General features: G+C 41.0%; 1 protein-coding gene across 3 annotated transcripts in view; it reads left to right on the top strand.

Annotated features, from left to right (window-relative positions):
* LOC126191506 (V-type proton ATPase 116 kDa subunit a 1-like) overlaps window positions 1-22,668 on the top strand; it is a 278,558-nt gene that overhangs the window by 195,084 nt on the left and 60,806 nt on the right. For all 3 annotated transcript variants that reach the window (XM_049932400.1, XM_049932399.1, XM_049932401.1), the window contains exon 11: window positions 13,572-13,684. In XM_049932400.1, the coding sequence (XP_049788357.1) occupies window positions 13,572-13,684 (113 nt within the window). The remainder of the gene's footprint in view (window positions 1-13,571; window positions 13,685-22,668) is intronic.

The raw sequence follows: 22,668 nt of genomic DNA, 5'->3' as shown, positions 1-22,668 counted from the left end.
ATGAGGTGTTAAAACCAAGTGAAACAATCCCAGGTGCTCGTTATTGAATGCAATTAATGAGTTGAGCAGAGCATTAAAAGACAAACGGCCACAATACAGCAAGAGGCACGATAAAGTGATTTTGCAGCATGACATTGCTCGACCCCACGTTGCAAAAGAGGTCAAAATGTATTTGGAAATGTTAAAATGGGAAGTCCTACCCCACCTGACATATTATCCAGACATTGCTCCCTCTGACTATTACATCTTTAGATCAATGGTGCATGGCCTGGCTGACCAACACTTCCCATCTCATGAAGAAGTCACAAATTGGATAGATTCGTAGATCACTTCAAAAGATGGCCAATTTTTTCGATACGGGATTCTTACACTGCCCAAAAGAGGGGAGAAAGTAGTGGCCAGCAATGAAAAATACTTCGTATGATACATGTGTAACCAATTTTTTTCATTAAAGCCTCAAATGTTGATGAAAAATGGCGGAATCAAAGTTGTACACATTGTAATAAAATACAAATGCAATTTTCCAAATGATCATATTTATTGCGGACAGTCCCAAGTAAAGACACTGGAGTGTATGTCAGAAAACAATGCTGAAGAAGGGAAAATAATAATGAAAAAAATAATATGGATTATGTGAAGTAATATAGTGAAATTCGATAAAATAATAAGAGATCAAACATGGTAACAGGAGAGGTTAGTGCATATACTGAGACTGGCCACAAGTAGCTCTTATGTAACACTGTGCCATTAACTTGTTTCTAGCTTGAGTTGAATCATTGCTTCTGGCTTCATTATTGTAATCTGTTAAATTTTACTCTAATACAGAGATTTACGTTTGAGCACTTTTGTACAATAAGTTTGTATAGCAATTTGCAAGCATATTTCACCTTTCATCATGTCACACATGTCACGATTATAGATTTGACAGGATATTTATTATGATGATTTTTACTTGCTTGGATTATAATGATCTAGTGAACATTGTTTTGCAAGTATTTGGAACACAGTCTTGGCAATTAAGGTCACAGCAGTATCACATGTTGAGAGATATAAGAAAAGGAACATTGCCAATGTTTCAGAGAACTTCCTGATGTTGGCACATTCTTGAATAGCTACTAAAATCTGCTGCTCTATTCATTTAGAAGCTTCTGTTTAAAGGTTTTAGTTATTTTTAGTGTGATTACAGTTTTAGAAATACACTGATGAGTCAAAACATTATGACCACTGCCCACCATGATGTTGAATGCTACCTGCTATTGCAGGCATTTGATGTAATAACAGAAGAATGTGAGCAGAGCAGACACAGACAGAGGCTCACCCTATCAGAGATATGGGCTGAAAATGGGGAAATCCATTAAGATACATGACTTTCGCAAAGGGCAGATTATTATTATTATGTAGAGCCTGTGAATGAGTAACGAAAACAGCAAAGCTGGACAGATGTTCATGTGCTACTGTCATGAGCATCTATGGCTCTGTAAAGTAGGATAGATGGTGGTCTGTGGTATCTCTTCTGAAGGAGCACAATACTGGCACACGCACAAGTATTTTGGAGCCCATTGTTCATCGTACCTTGTTGAACACAGAGCTCTGCAGCAGACCACCCCTATGTGTTCACACATTGACCCAACAACATTGTAAATTACTGTTGCAATTGGCATGAGATCATCAGGATTCGACAGTGAATCAGTGAAAATGTGTCAGCTCTTCTGATGAGTCACATTTTTGCTACACTAGGTCGATGATTGTCTCCACAAATGCCATCATTGCGGTGAACTGTGATTTGAAATATTCAGCATACCACAGATGCAGGCTGGTGGGAGCAGTATTATGTTAAGGGAGTCATTCTCCTGTGCTTGCATGGGACCTGTGATAGTAATCAAAGACATGCTGACAGTTCCGAACCACCTGCATCCCTTCATGCTAGATTTCTTCCCCAATGGCAATGTCACCTTTCAGCAATATAATTGTTCATGTCTTGGAACTATGCTGCAGTGGTTTGAGCAGTGTTATAGTGGACTCATGTTGATCACTTGGTGACCAAATCTGCCTGATGTAACTGCTATGGAACCCATCTGGGTTGCTATTGGGTGCCATAACCACATACACAAATCAGCAACTTGTTACTTATGTGAATTACATGACCCATGTGTAGACATCGAATGCCACTTATCTCCATAAACCTACCAACAAACTGCTGGATCCCTGATATGTAGAATCACTCATGCATTTTGTTCCAAAGCTGGACAAACATGCTATTAAACAGGTGATCATAATGTTTTGGCTCATCAGTGTATAAGCATGTAACTAGAAGTGTACTTGTTAAGCTGTGAGAAAATATGTTGCAACTACATACAGCTAGTGGAGATGTAGTATACGACACATAAAAAACTGAAATATTTGGTGTCTCTTATTTCCTAATAAGCAACATTTTGATTTCACTCTCTAACAGTATTAGTTATGAAGCAAAATATATATAAATTTAATTGAACAGGTGGCCTTTAACGCCATAATATTTCTTTTCCACCTAGTAGTGTTTTTGTTTCATGGGAAGTTAGTTTTGTGTAAATTATCACTGTAGGTTCTTGAGCAGAGTTCTTTGCAACTTGATAGTCAAGTACCGAGATCATTTTTCAAGGATTTTCAGTTGGTTGGATATGTTTCATATATCATTCTTCCTATCATGTGTAATGCGAGTGTGCTGTGGCCTTTGTAATCGACTGTGAACAATCTTTTGAGATTTATATTATTGCTTTATATATGTACGAAGATGTGAAAGTTAACATACCTAGATTTTTGAAGCAGTTTTTGGATGCTTTAGAAGTCTTTCTTCTTCAGATGATCATTTTTTTCATTTTTTTCAATGTGAACGCTTTTTGTTTCCTGAATTTTTGAGTTACCCAACGCTGGAATACCATACTGCGAGTGTAGTTCAAAGAATCCACAGGATAATGCACACAGAAGTTGTTTGCCTGTATATTGCAGTAGCTGCTTCATAGACTTTTAAGATTTGCAACCAGTTAATTTTCCATATTATCCATTGGTCTGTGATGTTTGTAGAAATGTATGCTCTTCTCTCAAACCGTTCCAATTATGGTCACTATTCAGTATTGTCATGTCATCTGCATACAATATTTCATTCTCTTACTGTTCAACACCTGTGTCATTTGTAAATTGATTAAGCAGCAATGGCCCTTCACAAAACCCTGCAGCACTTTGTATTTGACACCTTTGGTTTCTGGTTGTTGTGTGTTTCCTGTTGGTACTTACTGTTTTCTCTTACATAGGTATGACAGTATCTGCTCTCCCATTTGCCCTCACATACCATTATTTTCCAATTGTTGTATGAGTATTTCATGTGCAGTGGTATCAACTGCATTGGAGTGACCCAGGAACATTGCAGATACAACTTTTCTCATCTAATGACTGTATAATATATTGTCAGGTTGGCAGTTGTTGAGTTTGTGTCTACTGTTTCTGAAACCATACTATGGTGACACAAGAATGTTGTTTATGTCCACATAAACTGGACACAAGCATGGTAAGGATTTTTGAGAGACCTAAAATCAGTGAAACTCATCTGTAGTTGTTACAGTTATCCTTATCCCCATTCGTGTGTACTCACAAAAACCTGCTTATTTTCAGTTTTTCTGTAAACCCTCCCCAGCAGCTATATGCTACATTCAGAAATGGTGTGATTATTTGTTCGCTTATTATCTGTATTATATGATTTCTTATTTCATCAATATCAGCTGATTACTTGGCTGTTAGTTTCTTTATAGTTTTTATCGGCTCATCTTTTGTGGCTGCTTTGAAGAATACATTCCTGTATGAATGTTCTGATACCTTAGTATACTTGTTTTTTGGACTGCTTCTTTTAGTTTTAAGTTCTCTGCCATATTTACATAATTATCATTTAACATGTATGCTATTTCTCTCCCATGCGTAACAAATATGTTGTTTATATTCATTGACCTGATCTCTATTTCTTTGTTTGGTCCATCTTTTTTCTAATTTTCAGCATTAAACATATTCCAAAATGCATTCATTTTGTTTTTTGAGTTCATTATGGTAGTGCTAATTGATTTTACCATTAACTCTCATATTTATCTGTACTACTTTTCTAATACATAGTTTCACCCATCCATCTCAGCTCCTGTAGCTTCCCACACACTTTTGATTTTTCACTGGTAGTCCTGGTCAGTGTTTTTCTTCAGCTTTTCTTGTCTCTTTACTTTGGGGGATACTACAGAAAAATGAAACAATTGAATGTCTGCATTGGAATGCATTGGAATTGCTGAAGATACAAGCATCATTATTAATCCAGTAAAAGAAAGTCCAATTGAAGATGATACAAATAAGGTCTTTGGGAAAGTCATTAATTGGTTTTCTGCAAATGGGCTTGCTCTAAACTTTGAAACAACACTGTTATAACCTTTAATTCACTAATAAATTGCGTGGATATATAAACGTAGAAACAATAGTGGGTTTCATGCTACCAACTCCGTAGCTGTCACTCAACTGCCATGCCGTGACATGCAGCTGGCGCCGTTCATAGCCAGGTGGCGCTCCCGCGCTCAGCCGAGCTGCGGAGCGCCTCTATCGCTGTGTTTGTGTACTGACGTAGCGGCACTTTTAAATCTCGTGGCACTGTCACAACAAACACAGTACATCCAATTTTCTGCTGCAGAAAGTACAGTTCCTTCAATAAATATAACACATCAACAGCAGTCAGTAGACAGGGTAGAGCATACTAAGTTTTTGGGTGTACATATAGATGAGAAGCTTAATTGGAAAATTCATATTTTGGATCTCCTAAAGTGACTAGGTTCAGCAACTTTTGCAATCAGAATAATTGACAATTTTGAGGATATAGAAATTAGTAAGCTAACATTCATTGTAAGTTGGCAATGTTTTTCAGAAAGAAACAAGTCTTGCCACCTTGTGAACTGTTTACAGAAAACACTCTCAAGGCACCTGTTATTATGCCAATAATTTCAGAATCTTTCTCTGTAGCTATGGGTGATCTCTTGTCTCTACCATTTACAGTCTTTAGATGCTATCCTGTTTTAACATACCGTATACAGAAATTCTACCACCTTTAAGCTTGGATCTGCAGAGATAACAGGATAAAATGTAGTCCTTTGTCAGATTCCCTACCTGACTTTCAGTTAGCCCAGGTTAATTGATGCATTTGTCTGGTTGTGCTTCACTTACAGTTAGGAGTACTTCTCCTTCTAGTTTCTTGTAAACAGTATAGTGAATATTTTGATGTAGAACTTTTATGTAATTTTCCTTTTGTTGAATTATATGTTGTGAAACATATTCTGAGGGCATATTCTGCACTTTCACCTTTTTTGGATGATGAAAGTGAACAGAATTAGGACAAGTTTCCATTGTATTTGTGTTATGCAGTGTAATATTGTGTCCATTGTCCTCGTGAGGTTTGAAAATCCTCAACAATTGTAGGTTTTCTTTGCCTCATGGATCATGGGTTGTTGTAAGTTTCATGAAGCTGACACTATTATTGCTGCAGCTGGTAACATTATTGATACTGTCATTTCTGTTTCTGTTGGTGATAGTGCTGATACTGATGCAGATACTTCTCCTGTTGGATCTGCCTCTACTACCTCAGTGCCTACATACATACTCTGCCAACACCTGTGAAATGCATGGTAGAGGGCGTTTAGCATGGTCCTGCGTATTAGGGTTTCTACTCATTACATCTACGTACATACTCCGAAGGTGCACGATGAATGGACCTTGTACCACTACCAGTCTTTTCCTTTTGTGTTCCATTAGCAAATAGAACAGGGCAAAAATGATGGTGTACCTGCCTCCATACAAGCCCTAATTTCTCTTATTTTATCTCTCCGGACCTAACACAAAATGCATGATGACGGCAGTAGAATCATTCAGCAGTCAACTTCAAATGCTGGTTCACTGTATTTTCTCAATAATGTTTCATGAAAAGAATGTCGTCTTTCCTCCAGGGATTCCCATTTGGGTTCACAAAGCTTCTCCATAATACCGATATCTTAATTGAACCTACTGGTAACAAATCTAATAGCTTGCCTATGAATTGCTTCTATGTCTTTCTGGTAGGGATCCCAAATACTTAAGCAGTACCCAAGAATGAGTTGAAATAGTGTTCTAAGCACAGAGTTCTTTGTATGACCTATGCTTTCCTATTCTCCCAGTCATAAATAAAGCGTGGGGAGAATGACTGCTTGCATGCCCCAATGTATGATTTATTTAGTCTACTTTGTGCTCACAGTCACTATGTAGGGGGATGGAGACTAGATTCTTCACTTAATACTGGTTCTTGAAATTTTTAAAGTAGGCTTTCGTAGAGTCATTATGAGGGCATTAAAATTTTTTAAGTAAAACAAATGTTATTAACAGTCTACATCTTTATTCTTCATGTCTACATATTTATTTTGCAACATAATCACTCTGGAGGAAACACATTTCTCCCAATGAGAGACCAGTTTGTTGATCCATCACTGCAGAATGTATGACTTTGTTGATGGAGCCACAATATCACCTCTGCTTGCACTGCTTCACCACTATGAATGTGAGCTCCTCAAAGGTGTTCTTTAAGTTTTGGAAAAATATAAAAATTAGATGGGAACAGATCGGGACGGTATGGAGGATTTCTGCAGGTGTCACAGTGCTTGTGTGTAGCTCGACACTGTCATGCCAAAGGAGAGGGTGCCCCATCTGTGGATGAACTCTTCAAGTTGATGCTTTCTGAGGGTCTTGCAGTACTCTGACGTAGTTATGTTACACTCTTGTCAGGTTACATGCTACAATTCGGAGGCGCCTTGTGGAAGAGTATTGCAACTTGCGTCAGCAAAGCAGGAAAGCTGACTTAGTAATATGCATGACATGTAATACCTATACTTTTGTATCCCACCTGGAAGGCGGCATGTGAATCTGCTCCAGTGATCTGCAAAATAGGTCAAATGAAGGGAGCAAGTAGGAACAGTTGAGGTAAAGCACTTTGGTACTGCTAGTACAGTAAAAGCACATTTAGTAGAGGCAAAAACAAGTTAATTAGTGGTTACATAACTTTGCAATGATGAGCGCGTAGGTACGAAGCCGTATTCTCGTTGTAAGTAGTACAAAGTCTCAATAGTGAGCCAACACCCTTTAAAGTTGAAGCAATGTATCCAGGCCGTCTGCTCTTGATGAAATGGGCAGAAAGCAGAGCAGCACTCGTTGAGCTCCACAGTGTTGGCTACAGGGCATAGTACGTCTGCTCTGGCAGTGCCAACCTACGAGTGTGCACCTATGCTGTAGCATAGGAACTATTGATACCACACCCCTAACCCCTGAAGCAGCACACCGTCATGGAATAGGGCTTCTGACAGTGGGTGGAGGGACCCAGGGATGGCACAACTGAGGAAGCAGAGAGCAGAACTGCTGGGGCACGCTCCCCACCCACGACCTTGAATTGCTCACGAGGGGATGAGGAAAACGCCCCATGGAAGACCTGCCCAGGATGTGCACTGCCACTGGATATGCTCGGATGAGGAGGTGGAGCAACAACCTCTGTCAGCAATGGTGGTGGCAGCGGCGGCAGTGTGATGGCAGCCTCAGCATCCATTGGCTCCGGCACCGCAGAGGAACACGGCAGTGACGGCAGCCGGAGGTGGGGGCCATGGCGGTGGCGATAGGTGTTCACCCGGCACAGCAGACCAGACCGGTGTTGGTGCAGGCAGGGTTGTCAGCGCCGAAGGTGTGAGCGGTGGAGGTGCTGTTGGTGGAGTCGCAGGCTGTGGTGGCGGAAGCGACGAAGCATCCAGTTCTGCCAGAAAAGAACCAGCAGCAGAAAACTGAGGACAGCACAGCCGGATCTGGTTCTGGTGCCACTTGACAGTGACAGAGGGACCAGAAATGACAAATAAGGAGGGGCCAAGCTGGAAAAGAATGCACCCCTGCTCCCAGCGCTGCCTGCTAGAGAAAATGTGATAGAACACCGAAGCATGTGGCGCAAAGCCAGAATGAGGCAAAGCAGCAGAAGCGCGCAGCGGTGGGTGCAATAGCTGCAAGAGCGACCGATGGGTGCAGCCATATAGCAGTTCCGCTGGGGAATGGGTGCCACGCAGCTGGGAACAATAGGAAGCAAGAAAAAGCCATAGCACACATTTGCAAGAGTTTGTGGCACACAACTTGCTCATCTGCAACTTAAATGTATGCACAAATCATTCAGCCTCGCCATTCAACTGGGGGTGGAATGGGGCTGAGGTCATATGGCAAATGCCATTAGCAGCACAGAACACTTCAAACTTGGACACAAATTGGGGGCCATTGTCAGAGACAAAAAACTTCAGGAAGGCCCTCAATGCAAAAAATAGATGTCAACATCCAAATAGTACTGGCAGAAGTAGTAGAAGACATAGGCACAACTAAAGGAAGGATGCTATATGCATCAATAACTATCAACCAGTGGGTGTCCCAGAAAGGACCCGCAAAATCAGTATGAACACACTGCCAAGCCACAGTATGAGTCGGCCACCCAAAGAAGCATGCAAGGGCGACAATTAGCAAGAAAATTCTCAATTTATTTATCAATGCCGACCCAAGTGCAGTGATGACACACTAATTGCTTCATCCGCACTATACCCCAATGACCAGCGTGCAGTAAGCAGAGGATTTCTGACTGCAAAGAATGAGGCACAACCACACGATACTGATCATTGTCAGTTCATAACAATAACACCGTAGTGTACAGACAAGTTGTGATGTTGCGCAAAGTAACATCAAACAAAGGGATCCCTAATCTGCATAGCAAATGGCGGCCATAGAGTATGAATATACTGCAAAAGAATCTGCAAAGAAGCATCGGTGGCTGTCACGGAAGCAATGCGATGAAAATCCACCGAAAAGCCATCAGATAATTCCTCATCCAGCGAATCAATAAACATGCATGACAATTTGGAAGAATCAAACTCGTTGTCAGGACTGATAGGTAGACAAGACAAAGCATCGGCATTGCCATGCTGGGCTCTAGGCCAAAACAAAATTTCGTAATTGTAGTTAGACAAAAACAATGACCAATGTTGCAACTTTTGTGCAGTACGGGCTGGAACTGGCTTTGACGGGTGAAATGATGACAGGCTTATGGTTGGTGCCAAATAGAACATGCAACTGTACAAAAAATCATGAAACTTTGTCACTCCATAGACAATAGCTAAAGCTTCTTTCTCGATTTGAGAATAGGTTTGCTGGGCAGAGTTGAGCAACTCAGATGCAAAAATGACTGGACAATCGACAAATGAATGCAGTGTGAGAGATTCAGCTTGATGCCATGGGAAGACACAGCGACAGCCAAAACAACTAGTTTGGAGGGATCAAACAGAATCAAACAGCAATCACTCAACAAAGCTTGTGGAAAGCAGCATCACATTCTGAAGACCAAACAAAAGGAATGTTCTTACACCTAAGGCAATGCAAAGGTGCTGCAATCTGCACTACATTTGGTATAAACTGAAGATGATATGTAATTTTGTCCAACACAGACTGAAGTTCTTTCAAGTTCCTGGGTGCTGGCATGTTACTAATCGCATGGAGATGTGACGGTGAGGGGTGGATACCCTGTCTGTTAATCATATGTCCTAAATACTGAATCTCAGTTTGAAAAAATTTGCACTTGTCTCTGTTACACTTGAGTCCTGCTTGCAAAAGTACAGTAAATAAGGCATGCAAATTCTGCAAATATTCGTCAGGGGTGTGATGTGATACCACAATATCATCAAGATAATTGGAACAACCAAGGACAGTGGCACACAACTGCTGCAAGTAAGACTAGAAAATAGCAGGAGCCGAAGCACAACCAAACGGAGTGAAACTTGAACAATCTAAGGTGGGTGTTGACCACAAAATAGCGCTGTGACTGTTCATTGAGCAGCATTTGAAAGTATGTGTCCTGCAAGTCAATCGTGGAAAAGAATTTCCCCCACCAAGCTTATCAAAAATGTCTTCAGGACGTGGTAAGGGAAACATAGTGACCACTGTCTGGGGATTGACCATAGACTTAAAGTCAGCACAAATACAGAGACAACTGTTTGGTTTTCTCACATACACACTATAGGTGAAGCCCATTGCGAAGCAGAAACAGGTTCAATGACACCACTGTCTTGCAAATGCTTAAGTTCAGCAGCTACTATGTCATGCACTGCGTGTGGTACCGGGCGTGTGCACCGGAAAATAGGCATGGCATTGTCTTTAACTACAACATGCGCTGCAAAGCCTGTGGCTCAACCAAGGCCATCAGAAAAGAGTTCAGCAAAATCATCGCATAGTGTGGCAATACTGTCTGCATGGTCACTAGCGTTGAGGCAAAGTACATTGTCCTGAATTGTGAGGCCAAAAAGTTTAAATGTGTCCATGCCAAAAATGTTCATAGCATCACTAGAGTGGAGCACATGGAAAGACACTGTTTTCATCATTGCACTATACATGGCTTGCAAACTACACATGCCGAGCTCTGAGATTTCTTGTCCAGTAAATGCAGTCAGCGTGGATTGTGAAAAATGAAGCGGGGGTGAACCAAGCAAGTCATACGTTGATCTGTTGAGTAAAGAAACAGACACACCAGTGTCCAGCTGCATGCAAACAGAACATCCACAAATGTTCAAAGTTACAAAACGTTTCCTCTCATTGCGCTGAATGTGAGAGGAAGTGTCTGGCAAAACTTGTTTATCCACACACATTCTGCGCAATAGCATCTCTAATTATGACATCTGCATAAGAGAGTCCACATGAGCAATTAAAGTCACAAGCAGATGTTAGTCTCTGAAGGTCTGCTAAGCAAGATTTATTGGACTGAGTGGACCACACTGGAGACAAGAGAATTTGTAGCGTGCAGCTACTACATTTACACTGTCATGGAAGTGGGAGGTCAATGCATCAATCACTTCTGTGTAAGTTTTAGGCTCTGGGCAGGCAGTGGGGAACAATTTTACTAGCAAATGGTATGACACTACACCCGCATTGGCAATGAAGAAGGCAAGCCGCTCTGTACCAGGTATGTTGTATGTGGCGAAGTGTGCCTCGAGCTGGGCGATGTATTCTGGCCAGTGTTCAGTGTCTGGACTGAAGGCATGAAATGGTGGCACTGTAGGCATCGTCTGTGGTACAGGTGGGGGCATTGGAGGCATTGTAGTAGCTGCATTTTGTAGTGTGACTAGTCCATTTACAGCAGCAAGCAGCTGCGTTATTTGCTGAGCCTGAAACCATACAAGATCGGACAGCCTGTTCCTGTGACAAAGCCATCGTTGACACAAAATAATGCCTTATAGCGAAGGGTGGAAGCACTCACGCACTCAGTCACTCGGAGAAATCACAAAAAAGCTAAAGCAGTACTGAGGAAAAAAAAAAAAGGTAAGAGGAGAAAAATTGATTGACTTCGTCATTTCTTTTGTATCCCACCTGGAAGACGGCGTGTGGGTCTGGTACTGTAATCTGCAAAATAGGCCAAATGAAGGGAACGAGTAGGCGCAGGTGAGGTAAAGCACTTTGGTACTGCGCGTACAGTAAAGGCACATTTAGTATAGGCAAAAACAAGTTAATAAGTGGTTATAATAGAATAATAGAAGGAAACATTCCACGTAGGAAAAATATACCTAAAAACAAAGATGATGTGACTTACCAAATGAAAGTGCTGGCAGGTCGACAGACACACAAACGAACACAAACATACACACAAAATTCAAGCTTTCGCAACAAACTGTTGCCTCATCAGGAAAGAGGGAAGGAGAGGGAAAGACGAAAGGATGTGGGTTTTAAGGGAGAGGGTAAGGAGTCATTCCAGTCCCGGGAGCGGAAAGACTTACCTTAGGGGGAAAAAGGGACGGGTATACACTCGCACACACACACATATCCATCCACACATATACAGACACAAGCAGACATATTTAAAGACCATCCAATTGGATGGACATGTGTGTGTGTGTGCGAGTGTAAACCTGTCCTTTTTTCCCCCTAAGGTAAGTCTTTCCGCTCCCGGGATTGGAATGACTCCTTACCCTCTCCCTTAAAACCCAATCCTTTTGTCTTTCCTTCTCCTTCCCTCTTTCCTGACGAGGCAACCGTTGGTTGCGAAAGCTAGAGTTTTGTGTGTATGTTTGTGTTTATTTGTGTGTCTATCGACCTGCCAGCGCTTTTGTTGGGTAAGTCTCATCATCTTTCTTTTTAAATATATATATATATATATATATATATATATATATATATATATATATATATATATATATATATATATATATATATATAATAGAGGGAAACATTCCACGTGGGAAAAATATATTTAAAAAGAAAGATGATGAGACTTACCCAACAAAAGCGCTGGCAGTTTGTGTTTATTTGTGTGTCTATCGACCTGCCAGTGCTTTTGTTGGGTAAGTCTCATCATCTTTCTTTTTAAATATATATATATATATATATATATATATATATATATATATATATATATTTTTTTTTTTTTTTTTTTTTTTTTTAATTTTACCCTTACTGCCATCTTTAATGTGATGTATTAGTTTACAAAAGTTGAGTTTTAGGTTAAGAACAAAATACTATATCACAGGCCCTAACAGCTATTAATTTTTGTGTCATTTCAGTGTACAGGATTTTATTAATTGTGTATAATTTATCTGAGACATTTTTTATGAACAGTTATGTACATGTATAGTGATCTTGAACTAATCTAGCCTTAACTTCTGCAGCAATAATCAGGTCATGAAACCATCTTCTTTCGTCAAATAATTTCCTTAGCCAACCAATTTAGGACAAACAAGTTGCGTTTACTAATGAAGATAATATCATGCATATGCAATTTATCTGGAAATTGGGGTTCTAGATTTGGAAATTCCCATTGACACTTAATAGAAAGAGATTCATTATATATGAGACTACATCATATAGGGTATAATAGCTGTTTTCCTTTAGTAGCAAGTAGTACACTCATATCATAAAGTGTGGTAATAGTAGTAATATGGTGTTATCAGCTGAGATTTCTAGAAGCGCAATATTGAACTTACAAGAAATCAAGAATATACATCAGCACTATATTGGAGGGGAAAATGATACAAGAATAGCCACCGCAAAGATCAAAAAATTAATTCTCCCCCTTTTTAAGAAAGTGGCTGACAGGAAATAGGAAAAGGTAGTGAAAAGACATAGATGTGATGAAAACAAAGGAAGATTGAAGTGGTAGATGGTTAGTTAGGTGAAACAAATACTAAAATCCCACTATTATGATCCAGATCATGTTCAGTGACAAATATTACTGGTTACCAGCACAGCCATTTGTTTGTAGTCAAAGATTAAGGGGTAGTAATTTCATTGTAGAACTATGAGAAAAATTGGTAGGTCAGCTGACAGACAGAATTTATACTTGCAGATTAATTACACATTTTATCTCATTGGAAGGGGGAGATGACTGGAGTGTGTCATATCTGGGGGAGTCGTGGGTAATGGTGGAATGGGCGCATAATCTACACAATCCATGTTTGACAAGTTTGAAAACAATATCATCTGAAGCAATATCCTTTTGCTGTTCTCAGTTGGCTGAAGCAAACAAGATTATGTTCCTGAACTCATACAAAATGAAGTTATCCATAATATTTGGTTTCTTTCATATGGGATTTGGAGTGACTCTTGGTGTTGTGAACCATATGTAAGTACATTGACATCATTATGTCTTCTAAAATAATTAACTTTCAATAAAAAAATTTTCAGTGCCTATTGTTTCCATATAAAGATGAAATTTTAATACTTTATTAGCTCTACAACAAGAGAGAATTATTTTTTGTAATGTTGATCTAAACTTAGTCTCTTAGTCTCTTAATTATGCATATGCCAGTGTTAATGTGTCTTCAAGACAGAGATACAACATCTTACATTTTCTTTCTTCTCCCCTTGCTACTTTTCTACACAGCATTATAGTAATTCGACTGCTGCCCCAGTAAAAATATAGAGTTTTGCCTCATCTGCATTAAAATTTTGAAACTTATTTTCTTTGACTGATTTGAGCTGAATCTATACATATAATAAATGATAGTAGCATTATTTTTATTGATAATCTCTCATTTTTTCATTTAATTTCATACCTATTTCCTAAGGTGATTAACTTGATTATAACATACTGTGCTAACTGGCTATTTCATCACAGAAGCAGCAGTTAGAATGGCTTTCTGCCCATTTTCAGTCTTTAGGGAAAGGCAAAATTTTTGTGTTTTGAAAAAGACATAATGTTGAAATACGTGGTAGTTGTTTGGTACTTAGTGTAGAAATTCACAGTGCACCAGCACTACATGTTGTTTGATATGATGCAGTATGATTAATTGGACAGTTATGTAAGAAAGCAACTATTTGTAAAGCTGGAGGGTAACATATAGGTAGGTCTGAAATTTGGGCACAGAAATTTTCACTGTGAACACCATTTCTCTGCTGATGACTCCATCTTGGGTTACTAGTTTAGCCAAGATCGATGTTTTAAATTTTACTTGGATAACAATGATGAAACTACTTGGAACATCGTTCTAAAACAGTGATATTACTCAGCCAACAAATCTAAAAGATTACATTAGTAAAATGTGGTGAGCTTGCATACCTGTCCAGCATTTTATGCTGTGAATATAATGAAAAAGAGAAAATACTCATCTTCAAGAACAAACACTGGAGACACTTTTGCCTCTCACAACAGACTGATATTTCATCACTTTTGAATAAACAGCAATGGAAAATTGGTAAAGTTAACAAAAGTTTGAATTTTTTCCATTAATTTGAATTTTTGTGTTACCACTGCCTCTCACAATCATATTTTCTTGGCCACAACTCTCTTGTATCTCTTCTTTCTAACTATCTGGTGAGACAGTGAATGTGCGCTCCAGCTGGAACAACTTGCACTGGAAAATATTGCACAATATTTTCTTTTGATTAGAAGACAAATTGCTTAAGCCGCAGTATAGTGGTGATATTTCAGGAGTTGAGAATGACGTAAGGAAAAATGCTACTTCAGTGAATAGCTTCTACATGTTGCATTATTACTGCCTGTCTTGAATGATATTATCATCAAATCACTCAAGGTATAATCAGTTTTAATTTATCTGACATATGAAAATTCTATGCCAAATGAGAACTCAAACACCAGATCTTTGTCCTAATTAGAAGCATCTACACCACCCAAGTATCTTCTATAATGTGACTCACAGCTCAAGTCTGCCAGATTTGTTCTTCTACAGTTTATAACTCTGCCAAGGCTCTCCCACCCTGTTGTGGGATTGCAAGTTTTACTCAAAAATTTTTTGTAAATATCTATTATTGTACTCAAAGAGAGACTCATTACACTCCTTCCAAAGGCAAGCAACTGACAAAAGGTGGGGCTTCCATTATCATGACCCACCTAGTATATGGTTATTGACAGCCACAAATCATAAATAGCAAATTTCTGTACCGTTTATGAGTGTAAATCAGTGGCTTTTGTGGTTGCACGTGGTGTTTCTTCTTTCAAAGTCATGGCCTGCTGTTGATACTAAGAACCCAGACACATAAAATAAATTGTCTTGAAGATGAAAGTAAATTCAGAATCCCAGCAATAGTTGTCACTAAAGCATCCCCCCCCCCCTTCCCATTCCTGCCAATGAATGGGGTGGGTTGGCTTGCATGCCTGTACTGTGGTTGTCCAACCACTTCAGAGGCATAACTGTGAAGAGGCCAGACTAACATATGGCTCCTGAAGAAGAGCAGCAACGTTTTCAGTAGTTGCAAGATGACTGATTGATCTGGTGTCATAACATTAGTTAGTGTGGTCTTGCTATGTTGGTATAGGGATTGGATGAAAGCAAAGCAAAACTAAAGACATTATATTTCCAAGGATATAAAGGCATACTGTATTGCTTAGTAATGATGGCATCATCTTGATAAAATTGTTACCCATTTTGATCTCTGGATAGACACTTCTTGTCAAGTGAGTACAGTGTTATAAATACAAAACCAAATAGAGTAGGTTTAATAGTGAATAAAAAATGGGAATGTGGGCAAGCTGTTATAAACAACATAGTGAACACATTACCATAGCCAGGTAGGCAAGAACTCTACACCCATCACAGTAGCACAAGTTTATATGCCTGCTAGTTCCCCTGAAGATAGAAAGATTGCATGAATATGTTATGAGATAATGGAAATTATTCAACTAGTTACGGGTGGTGAAAATTCAATTGTGATGGGTGACTGAAACTCAGCAGTAGAAAAAGGAAAGCCAACAGCCTTGCCACAGTGGTAGCACTGGTCCCCGTCAGTTCACCAAAGCTAAACGCTGTGGGGTTTGGCTAGCACTTGCATGGGTTACCGTCTGAGTTGTCTATGCACTGAGCCCTTGTGAGGCCAGTTGAGGAGCTACTTGATTGAGAAGTAGCAGCTCTGGCCATGAGAACTGACAATGGCTGGGAGAGTGGTGTGCTGACTACATCCCCTCCATATCTGTATCCACTGGTGCCTATGTGTTGAGGATGACATGAAATTCAGTCGCTACCAGACCTGTTTGGTCAGAGAGAGAGAGAGAGAGAGAGAGAGAGAGAGAGAGAGAGAGAGAGAGAGAGAGAAGGAAAGGGAAGTGAAGGAAAAAAGTAGGAAAACATGGAGTGAGGGAAAAGAATGAAACAGAAAGCTGCTTGGTAGAATTTGGCACAGAGTAGAGTTTAATCATCACTATCATTTGGGTTGGGAATCATGAAAGCAGGTTGTATATGTGAAAGAGACATGGAGGTACCAAAAGGTTCCGAACAGATTAGGTAATAGTAAGACAGATATTTCAAAACCAGATTCTAAACTGCATATGGGGAACTGTGGGGGCAGAGTTTACTGTGAAGACCCCAGGGCTGCATCAGTAGGCACTGTGCTTGCCCATGCCATGCTGAGCATGACGTACTCAGCTGAACTCTCATGTAATTGCTGGTTCTCATTGCTGAATTTGCAGAAGAGCTGTGTTTGTGAGCCACTGCAAACCATCTGGAACAGGGCAATTGCCAGTGCGTGGTGTAATCAGCAGCACACATTCATGATGCGGAAGTTGGTTAAGTCAGAGTGGCTTCTCAGAGGCTAGCCCCAGGGCATTGACACCCAGAGCAGTGCTGCTGAGCGGTGCTGATCAAGCAGAATTGATGTCTGGCTGTGGCTGATGTCCATAACTCACAGCCTGATTTTGGTGCTCCAAGTTCTGCTACTTTCATTCCACTACAGTTCCTAATACATACATATAGTGAATTCCTAATGAACCCAGAAATAGGTCTTTGAAGAAGATTTCCATAGTTGTTTCTTCTTGTTGATGTTCATCAGCCAGTTGTTGGTGATAATTTCTTGACAATATCTGCAAGAAGAAATGGTGATGGAAGTTGTCTTCGAATACCTACTTCAAGGTTCAGTAGTGTTAACCATGTGTGTGTGTTATGGAACTGTTTGCACTGCAGAGTTGCCATTTCTGAACTTTTCTGCTGTCTTGTGCTGTTGCTGTGTGTACAGATATGTCTGCTATAACCAACCAAAAATTGAAAATTTGTGTTGTGATCACTTATGAACAGTTGGTGAGGTGGTTTATCCTCCTCACACTGTGCTGTGCCTGGTGGGAGCATAGTAATTTTTTGTCTGAGAATAATGGACAGCCGGCCAGAGTGGCTGAGCGGTTGTAGGCGCTACAGTTTGGAACCGCGAGACCACTACGGTCGCAGGTTCGAATCCTGCTTCGGGCATGGATGTGTGTGATGTCTTTAGGTTAGTTAGGTTTAAGTAGTTCTACGTTCTAGGGGACTGATGACCTCAGCAGTTAAGTCCCATAGTGCTCAGAGCCATTTGAACCATTTGAATAATGGACTGTTGAGGAACAAAGGAACATGGTGATGTCCATTTCATTGTGCTTTGCTTCAGTTTATAATGCTACTAGCACACGGGGTGTTTCTCTGTATACCATGGTGATTTTGATTTGGTTCCCAATCATATCAAAGTTTGTAGCTTCTGAATCTGGCTCAATAATTCTTAAACCTGCTTTTCCAGTATATTATCTTCAAATGGAGGCAAAACTATTTCAGCACTGTACACTCCTGGAAATTGAAATAAGAACACCGTGAATTCATTGTCCCAGGAAGGGGAAACTTTATTGACACATTCCTGGGGTCAGATACATCACATGATCACACTGACAGAACCACAGGCACATAGACACAGGCAACAGAGCATGCACAATGTCGGCACTAGTACAGTGTATATCCACCTTTCGCAGCAATGCAGGCTGCTATTCTCCCATGGAGACGATCGTAGAGATGCTGGATGTAGTCCTGTGGAACGGCTTGCCATGCCATTTCCACCTGGTGCCTCAGTTGGACCAGCGTTCGTGCTGGACGTGCAGACCGCGTGAGACGACGCTTCATCCAGTCCCAAACATGCTCAATGGGGGACAGATCCGGTAATCTTGCTGGCCAGGGTAGTTGACTTACACCTTCTAGAGCACGTTGGGTGGCACGGGATACATGCGGATGTGCATTGTCCTGTTGGAACAGCAAGTTCCCTTGCCGGTCTAGGAATGGTAGAACGATGGGTTAGATGACGGTTTGGATGTACCATGCACTATTCAGTGTCCCCTCGACGATCACCAGTGGTGTACGGGCAGTGTAGGAGATCGCTCCCCACACCATGATGCCGGGTGTTGGCCCTGTGTGCCTCGGTCGTATGCAGTCCTGATTGTGGCGCTCACCTGCACGGCGCCAAACATGCATACGACCATCATTGGCACCAAGGCAGAAGCGACTCTCATCGCTGAAGACGACACGTCTCCATTCGTCCCTCCATTCATGCCTGTCGCGACACCACTGGAGGTGGGCTGCACGATGTTGGGGCATGAGTGGAAGACGGCCTAACGGTGTGCGGGACCGTAGCCCAGCTTCAAGGAGACGGTTGCGAATGGTCCTCGCCGATACCCCAGGAGCAACAGTGTCCCTAATTTGCTGGGAAGTGGCGGTGCGGTCCCCTACGGCACTGCGTAGGATCCTACGGTCTTGGCATGCATCCGTGCGTCGCTGCGGTCCAGTCCCAGGTCGACGGGCACGTGCACCTTCCGCCGACCACTGGCGACAACATCGATGTACTGTGGAGACCTCACGCCCCACGTGTTGAGCAATTCGGCGGTATGTCCACCCGGCCTCCCGCATGCCCACTATATGCCCTCGCTCAAAGTCCGTCAACTGCACATACGGTTCACGTCCACGCTGTCGCGGCATGCTACCAGTGTTAAAGACTGCGATGGAGCTCCGTATGCCACGGCAAACTGGCTGACACTGACGGCGGCGGTGCACAAATGCTGCGCAGCTAGCGCCATTCGACGGCCAACACCGCAGTTCCTGGTGTGTCCACTGTGCCGTGCGTGTGATCATTGCTTGTACAGCCCTCTCGCAGTGTCCGGAGCAAGTATGGTGGGTCTGACACACCGGTGTCAATGTGTTCTTTTTTCCATTTCCAGGAGTGTATAAGTACTGACTAGGTATCATATTCCCTGAGATTTTGTCAGCAGTAGAAGCCACTACATCCAGACTTAAATATCAACTATTTGTTAAGAGAGAATGTGCATTGGTTGGTAGTCATTGAAGAAATATATTTCAAAAAAAGGTCATTGGGTATCTGCAGTCCAGAAAGAGCATGCACCTATAAGCACAGTAAAAGGTTTTTTGTCTCCTAGTGCTACTTTTTACTTTATGTGACTCAGTTTTCCAAATCTGGGATGAGGCTTGTTTCTAAGTCTGTATACAGAGAAGTTGATAATGGTTTCCATATAAAATCTGAAATTAGCTCAACAACTTCCCTATCTACTGATCCCAAAATATACCAGTATTAGAGAAGGAAAGTTGCTACTCACCATATAGCAGAGATTCTAAGGCGCAATAGGCACAACAAAAAGATTCACACAATTATAGCTTTCGGCCATTAAGGCCTTTATCAGCAATAAACACACACACACACACACACACACACACACACACACACACACACACATGCAAATGCAACTTGCAGACACTTCTGCAGTCTCAGACAACTGAAACCACACTTTGTTGTCTGAGACTGCAGACGTGTGTTAAAGTTGCATTTGCATGTGTATGTGTGTCTATTGCTGACAAAGGCTTTAAAGACTGAAAGCTTCATTGTGCCTATTGCAACTCAGCATCTCCGCTATATGGTGAGCAGCAACTTTCCTTCTCTAATTTTGTTACATTCCATCCTGGATTTTGCATTGTTTGATCCCAAAATATAATGTTGTTTTGTTACTTGATTGCTTATATTTGTGGTAACACATTAAGATTCTACTTGTGAAAAACATATTTTTCACTTTTTTTTCACCCAGAAAAGTGGTATTTTCAAAGGAACATATGATATTTCATAATGGCATTGTTTGATGGTGGATTTGCCTTGGAATCATCTGTTATTTACTGACTCTAAGAAGAGCTATAGTGCAGTGGCTTATGGGAGTAGCCATTTCAGTGGAAGGTATGAGGTCTGTTCAAAAAAATCCCAGAAATTTTCCTTCAAAATACTCTCCTCCACAACTGATACACCGCTCCCAACACCTTTACCACTTCCAGAAGCAGTCTTGGTACACCTCTTGCTCCATCATGTGAAGTGCAATCTGCAAATTTTCTTTTATTCCATCTATCGTTGCAAATCTTCATCCTTTCAATGGGGTTTTCAAGTTTGGAAATAAAAAAAAAATCCACAGGGGCCAGGTCTAGAGAGTACAAAGCATGAGGCAACACAGTGATTTCATTTTTTGTGCTCTTCACAGATTGCAGGGTGAAGACCTTTCTGGTTTTGACTCTTGAGCTGTGGGATGACCTTGGTGGCAACACAATGCATTCTAAGATGCCGTGTCAAGATTTCATGACACGAAAAACTGAAATGTTACATTCTTCTGCAATCTCTTGGACAGTCAGTCTTAGATTGGCAAGCTCAATTTCATTGATGTTCCTGGCATGAGCGTCGTCGGTAGACTTCAGAGGGAATTCTGAACAAGGGTCATCTTTAACTTTCATGTGGCCATTTTTAAAGCATGTGAATCATTCATAACACCGAGTACAGCTTAAGCACTTACCACTGTAGGCTTCCTGCATCATTTGAAGTGTCTCTGTAAAGTTTTTTTTGAGGTTCACAAAAAATTTAGTGCAGACATGTTGCTCCTCTAACTCTGCCATCTTAAAACTCGTAAACTGTGCAACACAACATTCTACTCAATACAGCATTGAACAATAACTAACAGACATACAACAATGAAACTTCTGGTAGTTACACAGTAAACACAGGTGTGTGCAGGGATGCCACTGCATTTCACTCCAACACACCATTGGGGCAAAATTACAAATGTTCCAGAATTTTTGAATTGTCCTCATATATGACTTCAGGCTGATTTTCATTTGATTCTGGTCCCTTCAACTTTAGCTGTCAATACCATGTACAAAGGGTACCTTCATTGAACATATTAACAAATTCAAACCATTTTAGATTCAATTACGTACAAGATTCCTGTGATCTCTAATTCCAGTTGCTGTTATCACTTTTGCTTACAACTATGTAGTTATGCTGAACACATTATCATCTGTTAACTGTGGCTTACAAGGTTGGCTGCACCATGAAATCTGTCACCACTAACCCAGACCATTCAGCTTTTGTCAAGATGGCTACTTCTGTCACTAAACCGTAGCTCTTATTACGCTGAACAAGTAACAGTGTTTATATTTCTCTGCATTGATTACAGCCACATGGTGAAGAAATGTAAATTTATGCTTATAGCATTAGTAGATTCAGAGAAAGCTTTCAGCACTGTTGCCTGGAATATACCTTTGGAAACTCTGAAAGTAGCAGGGCTAAAATATTGGGAGTGATATGTTGTAACATGGACATACAACACAACCAAGAATGTTAGTACAACTTTATTAGGCTGTGGTATGCATGCCAATCACTATAACAGACACTGAACACAGTAAGATAAGGCAAATGCATGCAAGCAGTAATAATATGATAACTGAATGCGAGCATAGCGTGTCAGGGCTTAAATAGGCACTCGCCCATGGCAGGCTCTATTGGAAATTCACAGGATTGCTCTTTTATGGCATACTCTCACAAATATAACACACTGTGGCTTTCAAGCGTGTGTGCATTGCTTCATTACAGCTCAGATTTGTGAGATGTCCATGGTGTCTTCCTCCTCGAGGTGCTCAGATGACATGGTGATACCGGGGCATATGGTATTAAGTACTTGGCATGTGGGCAGTGTTTCGGTCTGCCTTCTTGTGTCAATTCATACAATAGAGTAGTTGATGTCAATGTGACCTCCATGTTCGTATCAGGTCCAGCACCTGGTAATTGTGGTACCCATGCAGGTGGCAGCCGGAATGGAGGAGATGGCTTCACTGTGGATGATGACTGCTTTGGTACTGGTAATGGTATAGCAGAAGCTGTGCCAGGTTCATCCACTGGTGATGGAGGGCCCCCTCATATGTCATGACAGGGACTCAGCAACATCAGGTGATCCATCAAGCGATGCAGACAGGCATGACATTGTTGGTGTACTGGTTGAGGTTGTCTGGTCATCCATGTGCAGGTGCAACTGGCCATAATGATGTTCACAGA

Source organism: Schistocerca cancellata, chromosome 6, assembly GCF_023864275.1.
Source record: "Schistocerca cancellata isolate TAMUIC-IGC-003103 chromosome 6, iqSchCanc2.1, whole genome shotgun sequence".
NCBI classification, from domain to species: domain Eukaryota; kingdom Metazoa; phylum Arthropoda; class Insecta; order Orthoptera; family Acrididae; genus Schistocerca; species Schistocerca cancellata.
This window is presented reverse-complemented; position numbering and strand designations above follow the sequence as displayed.